This window comes from Bos javanicus, chromosome 11, assembly GCF_032452875.1.
Source record: "Bos javanicus breed banteng chromosome 11, ARS-OSU_banteng_1.0, whole genome shotgun sequence".
NCBI classification, from domain to species: Eukaryota; Metazoa; Chordata; class Mammalia; order Artiodactyla; family Bovidae; genus Bos; species Bos javanicus.
In genome coordinates this window covers 72,745,889-72,760,655 of record NC_083878.1, presented here as the reverse complement: position 1 = coordinate 72,760,655, position 14,767 = coordinate 72,745,889, and the positions used below count along the sequence as shown (strand labels likewise).

Below are 14,767 nucleotides of genomic sequence, written 5' to 3'. Positions count from 1 at the left end.
CATCGAGGAGATAAGGAAGCGAGACTCTGAGAGGGGCAGTGACGCCTCGCCTGGGTCCCAGATCCTTCGCTCCTCACCGCCACTGCACCATGTTGACAAATGAAAAATCTAAGGCATAGGAGGAGGTCTCTTGGCTCCTCCTCCAGGTGGTCAGGGAACCTTCTGCTCTGGGCCCCTTACCTGTCCTATTCCAGCTAGATCCCAGTTCTGTGGGGATGCCCCATGGTGGTGTCCAGTGCCATCCCTGGCAGCCCAGCCTGAGCCCAGCCTGGTCAGCTGGTGCAGGACAGAGGCCTTAGATGTCAAGCCTGTCCCTGAAGGCCCCTGGGGAGCGGAACAGGGCACCTGGGACTGGGTGCCACTATCCCAGGCTACCAGCATGTGCTTCCTCATCCAGTTCCAGGCGCTGTGCTAACCCAGGAAGGGACACATTTCACGAGAGCAGGGCTTTCCCTTGGGTGTTGGCCCATGCGTGCCCTGGTCTACAGCTGTGCCCTTCTGTTTCTAAGACAGCCAGCAGCTTGGCACAGGGGAGGGCCTCTGGCCTGGGAGGCGGGAAAGCTTGGCTGAGTCCAAGTGCTGACGCCAACTCACCGTGTGCCCTCACACGTCACCGGACCTCTCTGGTCTCCGTTTCCTCATCCACATAGTGGAGGGCAGCACCGCAAGGCCCGGGGTCCAGTCCAGCTAATCCCTGTTGTGACTTTGGTGGAGGGATGGGACTGGGGTGGGGTAAGGGCTTGATCTACCCGGTTCCTTTCCCCTTCCCTTCCTTTTCCTTTTCTGTGGCATCAGTTCATCTCCAGCTATCCAGGTCTCTCTCCCATTTGCCGCTCTTTCCGTTTCCGTCTTTCCCTCTGTACCTCTCTTCTCTCCCTCTGTACCTCTCTCACTCTGTATTTTTCTGCCTGCCTCCTCTTTTTCTGTGTCTCTGAGCCTCCCTCTGGTTTCATCTCCTTGTCCGTCACACCCCCCTCTGCCTCTTTTTCCTCTCTCTCTTCCTCTGTAGTTATATGCGTTTGTCTGTCTACTTATCTTTCTCTGGGTCTCTTCCCTCTCGCCCGCGCGCTCTCTCTCTCTCTGTCCTGCCCTGTCTCTCCGTGGCTCTCCCGCTCGCTCCCCCTCCCCTCCCCCTCCGCCAGCCCCCCTCCTCCCTCCCTCGGCGCGTCTCCCCAGTCCTTATTTGGCTGGGCGGGAGGGCTGGCGGGAGGAGGCGGCCTGCGGGCGGGGGGCGGGGGGCGGGAGCGGGGCCGGGCGGAGGAGGGCGGTGGGTGGTGCTGAAGGGACAGCTCCGCGGCGGCAGCGGCGGCGTTGGCGGCGGCCGCCCCGGGGCGCGCGGAGTGGGTGCCCGGCGCGCGGAGCGGCGAGCGCAGCCATGCCCCAGGCCGCCTCCGGGGCAGCAGCAGCGGCGGCCGGGGCCGGGGCGCGGGCCGGGGGCGCCGGGGGGCCGGCGGCGGCCCGGGCGGGACGATGAAGCGGCAGAACGTGCGCACGCTGGCGCTCATCGTGTGCACCTTCACCTACCTGCTGGTGGGCGCCGCGGTCTTCGACGCGCTCGAGTCGGAGCCTGAGATGATCGAGCGGCAGCGGCTGGAGCTGCGGCAGCAGGAGCTGCGAGCGCGCTACAACCTCAGCCAGGGCGGCTACGAGGAGCTCGAGCGCGTCGTGCTGCGCCTCAAGCCGCACAAGGCCGGCGTGCAGTGGCGCTTCGCCGGCTCCTTCTACTTCGCCATCACCGTCATCACCACCATCGGTAACTACTCGCCGGGCGGGGGGCGGGGACCAAGGGGCTGGGCGCCAGGTTCTGGGCGAGTCCGGAGCCGACTGGGGCTGGGGAATTCCCCCCGGAGAGGGTCTAGGCGCAGAACCCCGCGCTCTCAGAAACCCGAGTTCAGCCTGGCGTGTCTGCTCCGCGGGGACAAGGCTCGGGGGAGGCGTCGAATCCTGGCTCCGGACTTGACTCTCCGGCAGGGCCAGCCCTAACTTGTCCCTGCCAGGCTGCGAGAGGGCCCCAGGGGACTCTGAAGTGTGTGAGAGGGGCAGGAACGGCCGGCGGAGGCTGAGGAGGAGGGGTGTGGCCGGGTCGGGCCCTGGAGCAGGGCGCCGAGTGTGAGTGGTGGGGAGCGCTGGGCTCCACCGTGTTTCTGCACATGGGATCTCGGACCCCAGAGTGTCCACACCGGCTGGGGCTCTAGGGAGACGTTTGGGTGCAGGTACTTGGCACTCCGAGGCACAGCGGGCCACTCGGGTGTCTGAAATACTCCATAACTGTGGCTATGAGTACTGCTTGGGGTGTGTGTGTGTGTGTGTCCACGGGTGTGTGCCCAGCTCCAGGAGTTTAGGCTTTGCCAGCCAGTGCCTTTAATTTTCTTAGGGCAGCAGAACTGGTGCTGGAAGCCAGATCCAACCCTGTCTGCCTTCTTTACTGCTGTCCCAGGAAAACAGTCACCTCATAGGAATGGCCCCAGTTCCCTTCTTCCAGCCAGGGCGGACCATGGTGTAAGAGGCCACACACACTCAGGCTCTCTCACAATATAGACACAGGTGCACACACAGGTACACACACAAGCGGATATCCAGGAAAGAATCTCCAGTGAGGCCCTTGATGTGCTGTTCAAGTGTTCAAACAGGAATGAACACCGTGTCTACCCCCAAGACTACAATTCCAGCTCAGCTCTATCACTTTTCCCACTATATGACCTTGGGCAGGTCCCTTCCCCTGCCTGTCTCAAGTTCACCTCCAGACAACAAGGGGTTGGCTGAAATGATCTCAAGGGCTCCTCCCAGTCCACCTTCCCCCAGAGCTCATTGGGATGCTTCCAGGAGCTGTTTCCTCTGTCTTTCTCATTCCTGCTTCTCTCCCTGGTCCCCCTCCTAACCTTGGCTGAGCTCCCAGGGGCTCATTGCCATTTGGCATGGCCCATAACAAGATGGCAGTGTTTTCCTGGGAGTCAACAGGAGTGGAGAGGGGTAAAAAGCAGTACTGGACGCTGTGCCTGCAGTTTGTCCACTGCAGGATTGCCCTGAGATTCCGCTGCTGTCTGGAGACCACAGGGATCTATGCTACATGGTTTCTGGAAGATGAAGGAAAGGACCCCAGGAGTGAATGTGGCCCAAGTGGGGGCACTTCTGCTTCCTGCTGATGCTGGGAATTTGGGGCAGGTTGGTCAGACTCTGGTCTGCCCAAAGAGGAGCCTGCTTTCCTGGGAAGGACCAGACTGGGTTTGGTTTGGGGTTTCTTCCCCTCTCCCACCTCCCAGTCACCTGCCAGGGTTTCAGGAGCGTTGAACATCCTTAAATCACCCCCTTCTCTCTCCATATATCTCACCCTTGGTGTATGCCTCCATCTTTCTCAGTACCCTGGTCCCCAGCCCCACAGTAACTTCCCACTGACCTCCTTACCTCCAGCCTCATTCTCCCTCAGGACAAGCTCACAAAGACAATGCTACCAGAAAGAATTTCCCCAAAGCACAGCTGTGACCATACTGATTCCCTTCTCAGAAGCCCTCAATGGCCCCCTGCTTCCCCTGCAATCCATAATCCCATGCTCCTTATCCCAAATTTTAAGGACCTCATGCTTGGCTCCAATTTCTATGTCCAACTTAATTTCTCACTTCTTACTGACATGATCTCTTCACTGCAGCCCACCTGTCCCCTGAGAAAACCTGAAGTGTGCCTGTATGGTTTGCCTTTTCCTCTGTCTTCTATTTATCTTGTCTAAGCTAACCTTCCAGGTCCAGTTCAAACCCCACCTCCTCTTTGAAGTCTTCCAGAGGATCCCAGGCCACTGCTCTGGACGACTGCAGGACTTGCTGTCAGGAAGACCTGAGTGACACAGTGTAGGCTGCTTTGCATGGCTATTTACATTTCAGGAGGAGTATTTCGTCTCTTTAACCACAGGAGGTGTAATTAACCTCCATGTTGGTAGGGCCCTGTGGTTCCCATCTTTTTGCTCTTAGTGCCAGCACAGTACCCAGTAATACACAGGAACACTCACAGAATGCTCTTGATGGGTTTAAGGTGTGCAGACATGAGAGGGCATCATCCTTCCTCCTCTCCCGTTCCTGCCATTCTCCAAAGTGCTTGTAGTCCTCACCAAGAAAGATGCTAAAAGCTGGGGGCAGAGGCAGACAGTGTGGTTGTGGTGATTATTTATTTATAAGGTTCTTGGCAAGAGGAGAGAGCATCAGAGCACCACCCTAATTCTGTGGGGGCCCCAGACTGGCACTGCCCACTCTGCCCCACCCAATGATTCCTGGCTTTTTGTCACCTCTCACTCTGGCTATGCCACCTGGCTGGAAGCTATCCGTATGGGCTCAGGTCTAATAAAATTCTCTGTAGGCTGTGATCAGATGGTTGGAAAGGGCCCTACATCAGACTGATCTTGACTCAAAACCCAAAGGCAGCAGTCTGTGTCCACTTGACCACATTGGGGACCCAAATAGGTCTCCTGGGGGACCAGGAATCCTACTGGAATAGAATGATGACAAAATTTCTCATTCATTCATTCATTGTGTTAGTGTTCACAATGTGCTCTCATCTCATCTCTTAAGTCTCAGCCTTCATAGCTCAGGGAAGTTTCCAGGGCAGGTAGTTAGATCCCTTAGTGTAGATGAAGGCATAGAGGCTCAGGAAGGGGAAAGGACTCCCCCAAAGTCATGCAGCTGGTGAGCAGTGGAGTTAGAGCAAGAAGCTGGGACTTCTGATTCGAAGCCCAGTGTTCCTTCCCCTGCCAGTTTCTTGGCTGCTTCCTCTGCCTCCATATGCCGTGAAACCCAGAGCCAGCTGGGACTGGCATGGCCAAGACATGTTTAGTGATGCCAGCTCGTAGGGTGGTCATGAGCAGCCCTGATTGGTTGAAGGTCAGCAGGGTCTGAGTTAGTCATTCACCTGGTTAGTCACAGCCTCCAGGAACTGCAAGGATTCCTCCAGCTCCTTCATCCCTAGTCTTCCAGACAGGAAACCCTTCCTTTGTTGGGCCCTAAGTTCATCAAACGCAAACGGAAACACTTTTCTGGGAAAGCTTAACCTCTCTAGCTGTTGAGTCATTAGACTCCTCCGGGGCCCCAGCCTCATCTATTCATAGCCCAGAGGCTGTCAGAGCAGGAAGGGACCTTGAGATCAGCTGGTGCCACCCCCTTTTTCTAGTGAGAAGAAACCAAAGAGGTGATGCGAGTGGGGTAGCCAAAACTGACTCCAAGGCCCCTACTCCTCCCACTTGCGCAGACTGCTTCTTTGTTAATATTATTATTATTTACAGCACCAACAGCAACAATAATAATGCCAGCCACCACTTATTAACTACTCTTTGGCAAGCTTCAGTCGTGTCCAACTCTTTGTGACCCTATGGACTGTAGCCCACCAGGCTCCCCTGTCCATGGGATTCTCCAAACAAGAATACCAGAGTGGGTTGCCATGCCCTCCTCCAGGGGATCTTCCCCACCCGTGTATCAAACCCATGTCCCTTGTGTCTCCTGGATTGGCAGATGAGTTCTTTTACCACAAGCACCATCTGGGAAGCCTCACTCTGCCTCTTTATTTATTTATCTATTTATCATTATTAACAGCAGCAACAGCAACATTAACAATGGCAGCCATCTCTTAATAACTCCTCTTTGGCAAGCTGTATACATTTCATTGGAGAAGGAAATGGCACCCCACTCCAGTATTCTTGCCTGGAAAATCCCATGGACAGAGGAGCCTGGTGGGCTGCAGTCCATGGGGTCGCAAAGAGTCAGACACGACTGAGCGACTAACACACATATATTTCATTTGCAGTCCCTCATTCAATTCTTTCACCAGCCCTTCAGGATGAGCATTATTATCCCCATTTCTCAGCAGAGGAGCCTAAGGCTCGGGGTGTCAGTGACTCACCGTGGTCTTGTGACTTGAATGTATGAATTTAGTGGAGCCTCTCTGATTCCCATGCCCTTGGATTTTTTGCCAGTTTTTTCTCTGTTTCAAGAACCCAGCCCAGGCCTTGTATCTTGGGGATGCTAAGGAGCCAAGATTTGTCTCTTCCCCCTGGCAAAATCTCCCGAGAAGGAGAGGGCCTCTTGCTCCAGGATGCTACTGCCAGCCTCTGCTCCCTGGTGCTGGGATCCCTGACCAACCCAGACCACGTGTCACAGTTGTGTGCACAGGCCCTCCTGGAGGCTGTTATGGGCTCACAGGTGCCCGTTCTCTCACTGCAGGTCCCTGGAATCCTTGTGGCTCTAAGACAACAAGAGACCAGGTGATTGATTAGCTAGTGAAGGTAGGATGGAAAACCTGTTCTCCTTTCTCCCCAGCTTCCAGCCTGTTCTCAGCAGGACACAGGCTCCTAAGGCTCACCACATGGCCTGGGAATCCTTAGATTGTGAATTCAAGCAGGGGGCTCATGAGGGAACCTGAACTTCTTACACCTTTCCAAGAAGGAAGAAAATACAGAAGTGACCTACCACCCTCCAAAATCCCAGAGTCCTCAATAAAAGTGTGAAAGGAGACATGAGAAGTCATCCAAACACCCATAGAGGTGAGTGACTTGCCCAAATTCACATAGCAAGTTGCAGATACAACCCTCTGGATGCCCAGAGTAAAGATCTCTGTATCACCCCAGCCTGTTTTCCTCATAAGCCCCTGCATCATTCTGTCTGCCTCTCACTTGGTTATTCCCAACCTCTCTTGACTTACCATGGGGATGGAGGGCTAGTTCAGCCGGAAACAGTTCTGCTGTCCGCTCTCAGTCGGTCCTTCCATCCTTCCTGCCCATGGACCACCCCACTGCTTCGACTGCACAGCTTTTCCTGGGGGTGGTGTAGGAACATGGGTGCCTGGGTTCATCTGTCAACCCCCATCTCCACTTACCACCTCCACCCCCTGCTACTAGCTACGTGACTTTGGACAAGTTACTTGGTCTCTCTGAACTTGTTTTGTCATTTACAAAACAGGAGAATAATATCAGCCTCCTAGGATTAAATGGGCTAATGTAAAGGAAGTGCCTGGTACCGAGTATATACTTAATAAACAGTATCTACAGTTGTAAGTGTTATTAATATTATTGCTCGTGTATTATCCCTTTTCCTACAGAAGGGAACTGCTCTGTTTCCCAAGGATTACTATGACTGCAGCTACCCCTACTCCTTCCTAACAAGTGGGGACAGTGGGACTGGGAACCAGAACCTGCCACATCCTTCCCTTCATCCTCCTAATTCCATTCCCCCATCCCAGCTTCCCATGTCCTTGCTCATGCCTGGAGTCTGCCTGATATCCAGGCTCAGGGGCCATGCTCCTTTCTATGAGCAGACAGACTCTGCAGCAAACCAGTCAGGGAGAATGAGGAGACCCCATCCTAGACTGGAACAAGGAGACAAAAGTTCCAGTTCCACTAAGCTCAGTTGCTGGTCCCCTCTGGCCATCAGTTTCTTCATTCACCAAGTGGGTATATTTGATCAGAGGTCCTTCTGGCCATCATGCCTCCTCCTGCAGTCCAATTCCCACACATCGTGGTTGGAGGCTGGAGACATGGAGGGCGTGTGGGCAAGAATGGGACAGAAATAGAAGACACAGGCCTGGCCATACATAGTGTGGACAGGACACACACAATAAGTATTTTCAAAGAAAACATAAACAAGCACAGATGAATGTAGTGCAAATCACTGCCATAAACAGCTTTCAGCTGGCAGCACAAACGGTAAATCTGTGAGTTGATTTTGTAATAAAAAAAAAAAAGTAAAAACGATTTCCCTGCCGACAGCCAGCAGCCAGGGAAGAGACCCAGCTCTGATTGAGATGGTGATGGGTTTAGGCAAACCTTAGCAGAGACCCAGGATGGGCACTCCGTCCCTCCCACTCCATCCCCACCTGGATACAAGGAACTGACCTGTGTCTGTAACATGTCAGGCACTCTCCAAGGTGCTTCTTACCACCTATATCCCCACAACTACCCTGTTAGGGCAAGCCTTATCCTTCTATTATGATCAAGGAAAGCTTGGAGAGGTTCAAAAATTGGCCCAGGATTATACAAGTACAAAATGACAGTAACAGGGCTTACACACCCAGGGCTCTATCTTTTCATGGAATTGTGCAGCTGCCTGCTCCCCACGGAGCCTCTGCCCTCCTCTCTGTAGGAATCTCACAAATGGTGGAGGGTGGGTACCAGGGTCACACAGGGCATTCAGCTGTGACCTCAGCTTCAGGATATCATGACCTCAGGACTGACTGAGCATTTAGCCCAGAGAGAAATCAGAATGTTAGGTCTCTCATTTAACAGTGTGGAAACTAAACTTCTGATTGGAGGAGAAGGGAGCCCTGTTTCCTGACACCTCTTTCCCTGTTGTTCACCCCCTCTTCACTTCCCAGGCTCACAGAGAACAAAGCAGGCTGCCAACCGATCTGTCCTGTTTGCCTGGAGTCCCCTGCTGATTCCCCTGTTAGCCTCTGGTCCTTGGAGAGTGCATGACAAATGGCTTTTTGTGGCTGTCGAAAGAGTAGTCACTGGCCCAACTGATGTGGCTGGCTCCCAGTCTGTCCACACTTCCCCATTGTCCAGAAACTGCCCATACTCAGGCGGCTCCCAGGTGGCTCAGGAGACCTGCCCCTCATCTGGAGCCACCCCACACTGCTGCTACTGCAGGCATGCCTTCACTGTCCCATTTCCAGAGCTGGCCTGTGGCCCCTGGGATTCCTACCAAGCGGGGCCAACATCCCAAGCTTCCCCTTCACCAGAGTGGCTCCTTACCACCCCTGCTTCCCACTCCCACGTCCTCCAGTGACACACAAGGATGCCTTCATGAGGGAATCATGTGGATGCAGGGAATACAAGGCAGGAGCCTGGCCTGGGAGTAGAAACTAAGTTCTTTCTCTCTCTTTAGACAAATTCTTCTCTCCCTCTCTCTCTCTCCCCACTACCCTCCTACTCATGGGAGACACAGGCATGACCCTGGTGGGCCTTGGTCTCCCCATCTGTACAGAACAACTGTTCCCCAGGGGAAAATGGAGAAGGCTTGCTCAGCAATTCAGAATTATCTAGGTTAATACTTCCCCAATGGTCTTCTTTGATAACTGGGTTGACCTTGTTTAAATGCAGATTCTGAACCAATAGGTCTGGAGTGGGGCTGAGTCTACAATTCTCACAAGGCCCCCAAAGGACTGCTGATGCTCTTGACCCACAGTCTATGCTTTGAGTAGCAAGGATCTAAATAACCTGGAGACCTGACTTCTGAGGTTAGGCATGAGTTAGGGACTGTGGTTTTAAGAACAAGGTTGTGTAGGACTGGAAAAATCCTTAGGAATCTGATCCTGGAATGTCAGAGTCAATGGTCTCAGAGCTGGTAGTCTCTCCTCTGAGGCTGGGGCAGGGCTATGATTCACCCCAGAAGCAGCTTCAGGGTCACCTATAGCAGTCAGGGATCAGTAAGAGAAACACAAGCAACAGGGGTTATATATTAAGAGAAGGATTGCAAGGAACTGGATTGCACAGTGGTAGTGGCGGGCTAGGCAAATGAAATCCATAGAGCAGGACATTGGAAGGACAGGCTGGAACTCCATCCAGCTTGGGCTGAAGCTACCATTCACAGGCAGAGTTTCTTCTTCAGGAGAGTCTTCGTCACCTTTTATGGAATTTCAACTGATTGATTCAGGTCCACCCAGTAATCTAGGATAATCTCCCTTAAGTCAACTGATTATGGACTTTAATCACATCTACAAAACACCTTCAGAGCAACCTCTGGATCAGTACTTGATTGAAAAGCTCAGAATCTTAGCCAAGTTGACTCATCAGAAAGATCATCATATACCTCCCATTTATCACTCTGGGAGCTGCAATTAGTGACTTTTAAGGTTCTTGCCAACTCTGAGATGCTTTGATTCTTGATCTTCAAAGGGGCAGCCTGGAGACTTAGAGAACCCAAAATGGGACTCATCATGTCCTAGGGACTCCCAGACCCTCTGGATCACCTTCCAAACGACACTGACTTTAGCCTTCATTTTAGGTTTACCAAACTTCATTTTTAGTTTACTAAAAATTGTTGAGATCTCCTGAGATCTTCTATCAGACACTATACCAGGCTCTAAGAGAACAGAAGGGCTTCCCTGGTGGTTCAGACAGTAAATAATCCACCTGCAATGCAGGAGACCTGGGTTTGATCCCTGGATCAGGAAAGATCCCCTGGAGAAGGGAATAGCTACTCACTTCAATATTCTTGTCTGGAGAATTCCATGGACTGAATTCCAGCAGGAATTCTGGCAGGCTACAGTCCATGGGATCACAAAGAGTCAGACATGACTGAGCTACTAAGTACACAGCACAAGAGAATAGAAAACTAGATCCAGGTCCTTCCCCAAGGAGCCCCTGGTCCAGTGGAATTCTGAAACCACAAGATGAATGGTTATATATGGGGATCCTCTTGGTCCAGGGATCAAACTCATATCTCCCGCACTGGCAGGCAGACTTTTTTTTTTTTTTAATCACTGAGCCACCATAGAAGCTCAAATGCTAGTGGAGAGACTCAGAACAAGAACCTCAGAAGGCTTCCTGGAGCACGTAGTACTTGAAGAAGGCTTGAATGAAGAATGAGAACTCTAGCAGGTGAAGACTGTCAGTGAGAGAGTTCCAGGGTAAGGAAGAAGCATGCAACAGGCTGGGATCATAAGTGTGCCCTGGGGAAGGTGTAGGGAAGCAGTCTTAGAGGGGGCCGAGTTCTGGACTCTTGCAGGCGGACTTGATTTGACGGGCACTGCAGGAAAGAAGTGACAGACCCAACCTGTGTTCTCCCACTGGATCCTGACCAGGGATCAGGATGGGATGCCCCTTTGATCCTAATTGAACCACCAGGTACCTCCATCATGCCAGTTGAACCAGTGGGTCACCTCAATTGAACGAGCTGAACCAGAGGGTAATGAATCCTGGGATTCATTACCTGAATCCTGATTGTCTGACTTCAGCCCCACCCTGGTCACCCAGCAGACCTCAGCCAGCCCCCATGAAGTGCTTTTACTTCCTCCCCTCTCCACGCTTCCTTTTCTGGGGCAAAAGTCCGCTCTGAAGCCTAGGACAAACCCAGGCTTATGGATGGTGTTCAGGGGACAGCACTGAGCTGAAGGAGATAATATTGTCACCCACTGCTATGTGGACATTTTCTGCAGAGACCACCCCGGGGCCCTGTTCCCAGACCCCTTCATCTCTGCTCGAGGCTCCATGGCTTGGCATGGACTCAGTGTCCCTCTTCAGGAATGTGCAGGGCCTCTCCTGACCACAGCTCCAGTGCAGAAATAACCACCCGAGAAACATCCGGAGAAGCGCATTCCAGCCCGCTGGCCACAGGACTGTCTAGGGGCTCTCTTCGGAGACCCAAACTGTCAGGCCTTGGTGAAAAAGCCCGGAGAGAGCGACCCCAGGCCTCACGGAGTGCTCTTAGTTCCGTGCACTGAACAGGATGGAAACCTGAGATTAGATGAACATAGAGTGGTGGTTCTTAAAAATAGCCAGTGAGTGAGCCAGACGCCTGGTTGGGGGTAGCTCGGGCAATCCACCTACTCCCCCGCCCCCCGTTTGCAGAGGGAGGACAGGGAAGATGGACCCTGTGAGCTGAGTAGAAAGCCTGTCCCCGGAAAAGTAGTCGTTTAGAGTCAGAGCAATGGGCGTCCAGGCCCTGCCCCCAGGAGAGAAATCATTAGGCCTAAGCTAAGCCCAGGAGGCTGGTAGTTTTAAAAACTCCCCTGGTGAGGAGAATCTGAAGCCAGGTTTGGGAAGCACGGGAGAGAAGAGAGCTTATTTGAATCAGCATTCTGTACTCGGAAGACTGGGCCACTTGCCAGCCACAGCTAGCATTCTCTTTCTGGATTTCCTTGGTACTTGAGAAACAGTCAAGGGGCAGCTGAGGAAGAATCTTTGGAGTTCCTGGGGTGAGCCAGGTGGCAGTGACACTATGCGTCAGTGGATGGCTCCAGGAGAAGGATGTGTCCCACTCCCCCCAGAGAAGAGGACTGAGAGGGTCTCAGCGGGAGTCCTGGGACAGGAGGTGGCTCCTCCGTGGCTTAGCTCTCGAATGACCCTAGGGAAGAGGATCAGCCCAGAAGAGCCCCCTCAGCTCTGTGAGCATCTTTCACCCAAGAACAGATACCATCTGGCCCAGCTGAGCCAGAGTGAGCCCATCTTCAGCATAACCCTACATCATCGATTTTCTACCAGGAGGGTCAGACAGAGAAAGACCCCTCCGGGGTCCACCTCCTGGCGGGGCCAGAGAAAGAGAAACCTGGACCCAAACTTAGTGGCAGCCCCCTTCCCTTGGGTGCTGTGCCCAGCTCTGTGCCCCAAAGTCCTAAGCACTCATCTTCCCCAGGCACCAAAGAGGACTTGATGCCCCCTCTCTGCCCCTTAGGATCATCCACCGAATTCATGGAGGTGGGCTACATGTCGTTTCTTGGAGCCATGACTTATGACATTGCAGAGCTGAGCTAAGGAAAGTAGGGGACACAGACCCCTCCACTGTTGCTCTGTTCCTACCTGGCTATGAGAAACACAGCAAGTCACATCCCACCCTGGCCTTGTTTGCAAGGGACTGGGCTGGTGGTGTCTGAGCCCTTATGCTTGGACTGTCTCTGCTCCAGCTCAGCTAGGACCTACTCCAACCCCTGCGCTTCCAACCCTTCCTGAGATGCTCACTACCCAGGATTATGCTCTTGTCCCCACTTCACCCCGTGATGGCTGAGCCCTGGAGGGACTTCCTCTGGGTCCATTCCCAAGAATAGAGCCTTGTACAGGACCTCCAAGTCACCCCTTTCTGGAAAGAGCATTTCTGACTGTGGCTGCAGCCTTGCTTATCAGCAGAGCAAGTCCACTGCCCCAGCCCCTGGGACAGCTGGAATGCGGGAGCCTCCCATCCAGAAAGGGGGGGGCCTGCTAACAGCTGGCAGCTCCTACAGTAGTCGAGGATGGGATTCAGGAGGGAGCAATGATGCTGAGAGCAGGCTGACCTCAGCCAGAGCTCTCGGGCAGGAGGGTGGCCAGGAGAGAGGCTGAGACAGTCTTTCCTGTCAGGTTGCCTCTGGACCTGAGCTGGTCCTACAGTCCAGACCCTCAGCTAGCTCAGAGGCTTCCAGGGCCTTAGGAGCTAAGGTCCTGCTCACAGACCAACCTTCCACACCCCACCTAGACCTGTTAGACCTCTGAGCGGCTGGGGTGAGCCCCATGGGTCCTCACAATGGTTTGCTATCTCAAAATATCCACGGAACATTACACGATGACCTGTTATAGAGCATACACAAGCCAACAAGCACCTTCCCCAGCCTTTGACTGGAATGGCATCAGGTCTGGGTGCTGATGCCAGCAAGCTCATGCCCCATAAAGGGCTCAGCTTGGCAATGGATGGCATTACCACAATTCCTGGGGTCCTTTGAGTTCTTTGAAAATCATCAATTCGGCACAGCCCTTCTCTCCTCCAGACGAGAATACTGAGACCAGAGCAGGGTGCAGGGGGAGAGTCCTGCCCCAGCCACCAGCAGTTCAATATCAGAGACAGTCCTCAAACCCAGCCCTCTTGACTCTTTCCACTCCCTTGGCACCCTCACAGTCATTCCTCCATTCTCTTTCTTTTTCTGAGCATCCTCCATGTGTTGGGCACCACTCCAGGCCCCAGGGACTCAGCCCTGGTCCTCATGGTGCCTACATTTCAGAGGAAGCAGATAGTCGATAAAATAAATTATGTGATTACAAAAAACGTCATCTCAATGGTGACAAGTGCCAGGAATCAGTAAAACAGGAGAATGGGGTAGAGAGCGATGGAAAGGAGGGATGGACCATCTGGGGAAGCCTTCCAGAGTTCCATATGTTTGAGGAACAGGAGCATTAACAGCCGTGTGGCTGCAGCACACTGAACAAAGAGATGGAGGCATGGGAAGGGCTGGATCCCACAGGGCCCTGGAAGCCATGGTCAAGAATTGGATTTTACTTTTAAGTGTCACTGGAAAGTTGTAAGCGGGGTTGTGGTGGGATATGACTTAAAATTTTCACCAGTTCCCTCTGGCTGCTGGAGGTCAGCTGGCTGTAGTATAAGAGGGAAGCTGGGAGACCAGCCAGGCTGCAGCTGAGTAACTTAAAAAAGAGAGAATAGTGGTGGGTAGGACTCAGGTGGAGATTGAGAAGACTGCAGAGAGAGGTGGATGGAGGATGTGTTTTCAAGACAGAGTTGGCCTGACCTGTTGATGGATAGGATGTACGCACTGCAGGGAAGGAGGGAGCCAGAGGGCTATGGGAGTGGGGGGAAGGGAATAATCAATGGTAGTCTTTGACCTGAGCAACTGAGTGAAGTTACCTTTTACTGAGCATTTACTGAGATAGGAAATAAAATCCAGAGAGCAAATGTTTGTTAATGAGATGAAATTCCAGACTTCTTGTTTTAGACACAGAGGTTAATTTTGAGATGCTTATTACAAATCCATGACAGCAGTTAGACAGACAAGTCTACCAGCTCAAGGGAGAGGTCAAAGCTGAGATATAAATTTAGGTCTTATCAGATGGAAATAATATTTAGAGTCAGGCAGCTTGATGAAATCAACTGAGGAGAAGGAAGAATGAGAGAGAAGAGCCCAGCACAGACCCTTCCTCCAGCAGTGGGGGTAAAGCAAGAAAAGGGACCTGCCAGGACACTGGAGGGATCCTGGGGAGTGTAGGTTCCCAGGGCCAGGAGGCCTTGTTTCAGAAGAGAGAGAATTGTCGGCTGAGCCCACAGCTACTGGGTGATCAAGTCAAAAGACCACAGAGACAACCAGTGTGTTTGACCATGTGGTG

General features: G+C 53.0%; 1 protein-coding gene across 1 annotated transcript in view; it reads left to right on the top strand.

Moving 5' to 3' along the window:
• The first annotated feature begins 1,412 nt into the window (after positions 1 to 1,412).
• KCNK3 (potassium two pore domain channel subfamily K member 3) overlaps positions 1,413 to 14,767 on the top strand; it is a 38,940-nt gene continuing 25,585 nt past the window's right edge. Inside the window, exon 1 of the mRNA XM_061433059.1 lies at positions 1,413 to 1,753. Coding sequence (XP_061289043.1) covers positions 1,471 to 1,753 — 283 coding nt within the window. The 5' untranslated portion in view covers positions 1,413 to 1,470. The remainder of the gene's footprint in view (positions 1,754 to 14,767) is intronic.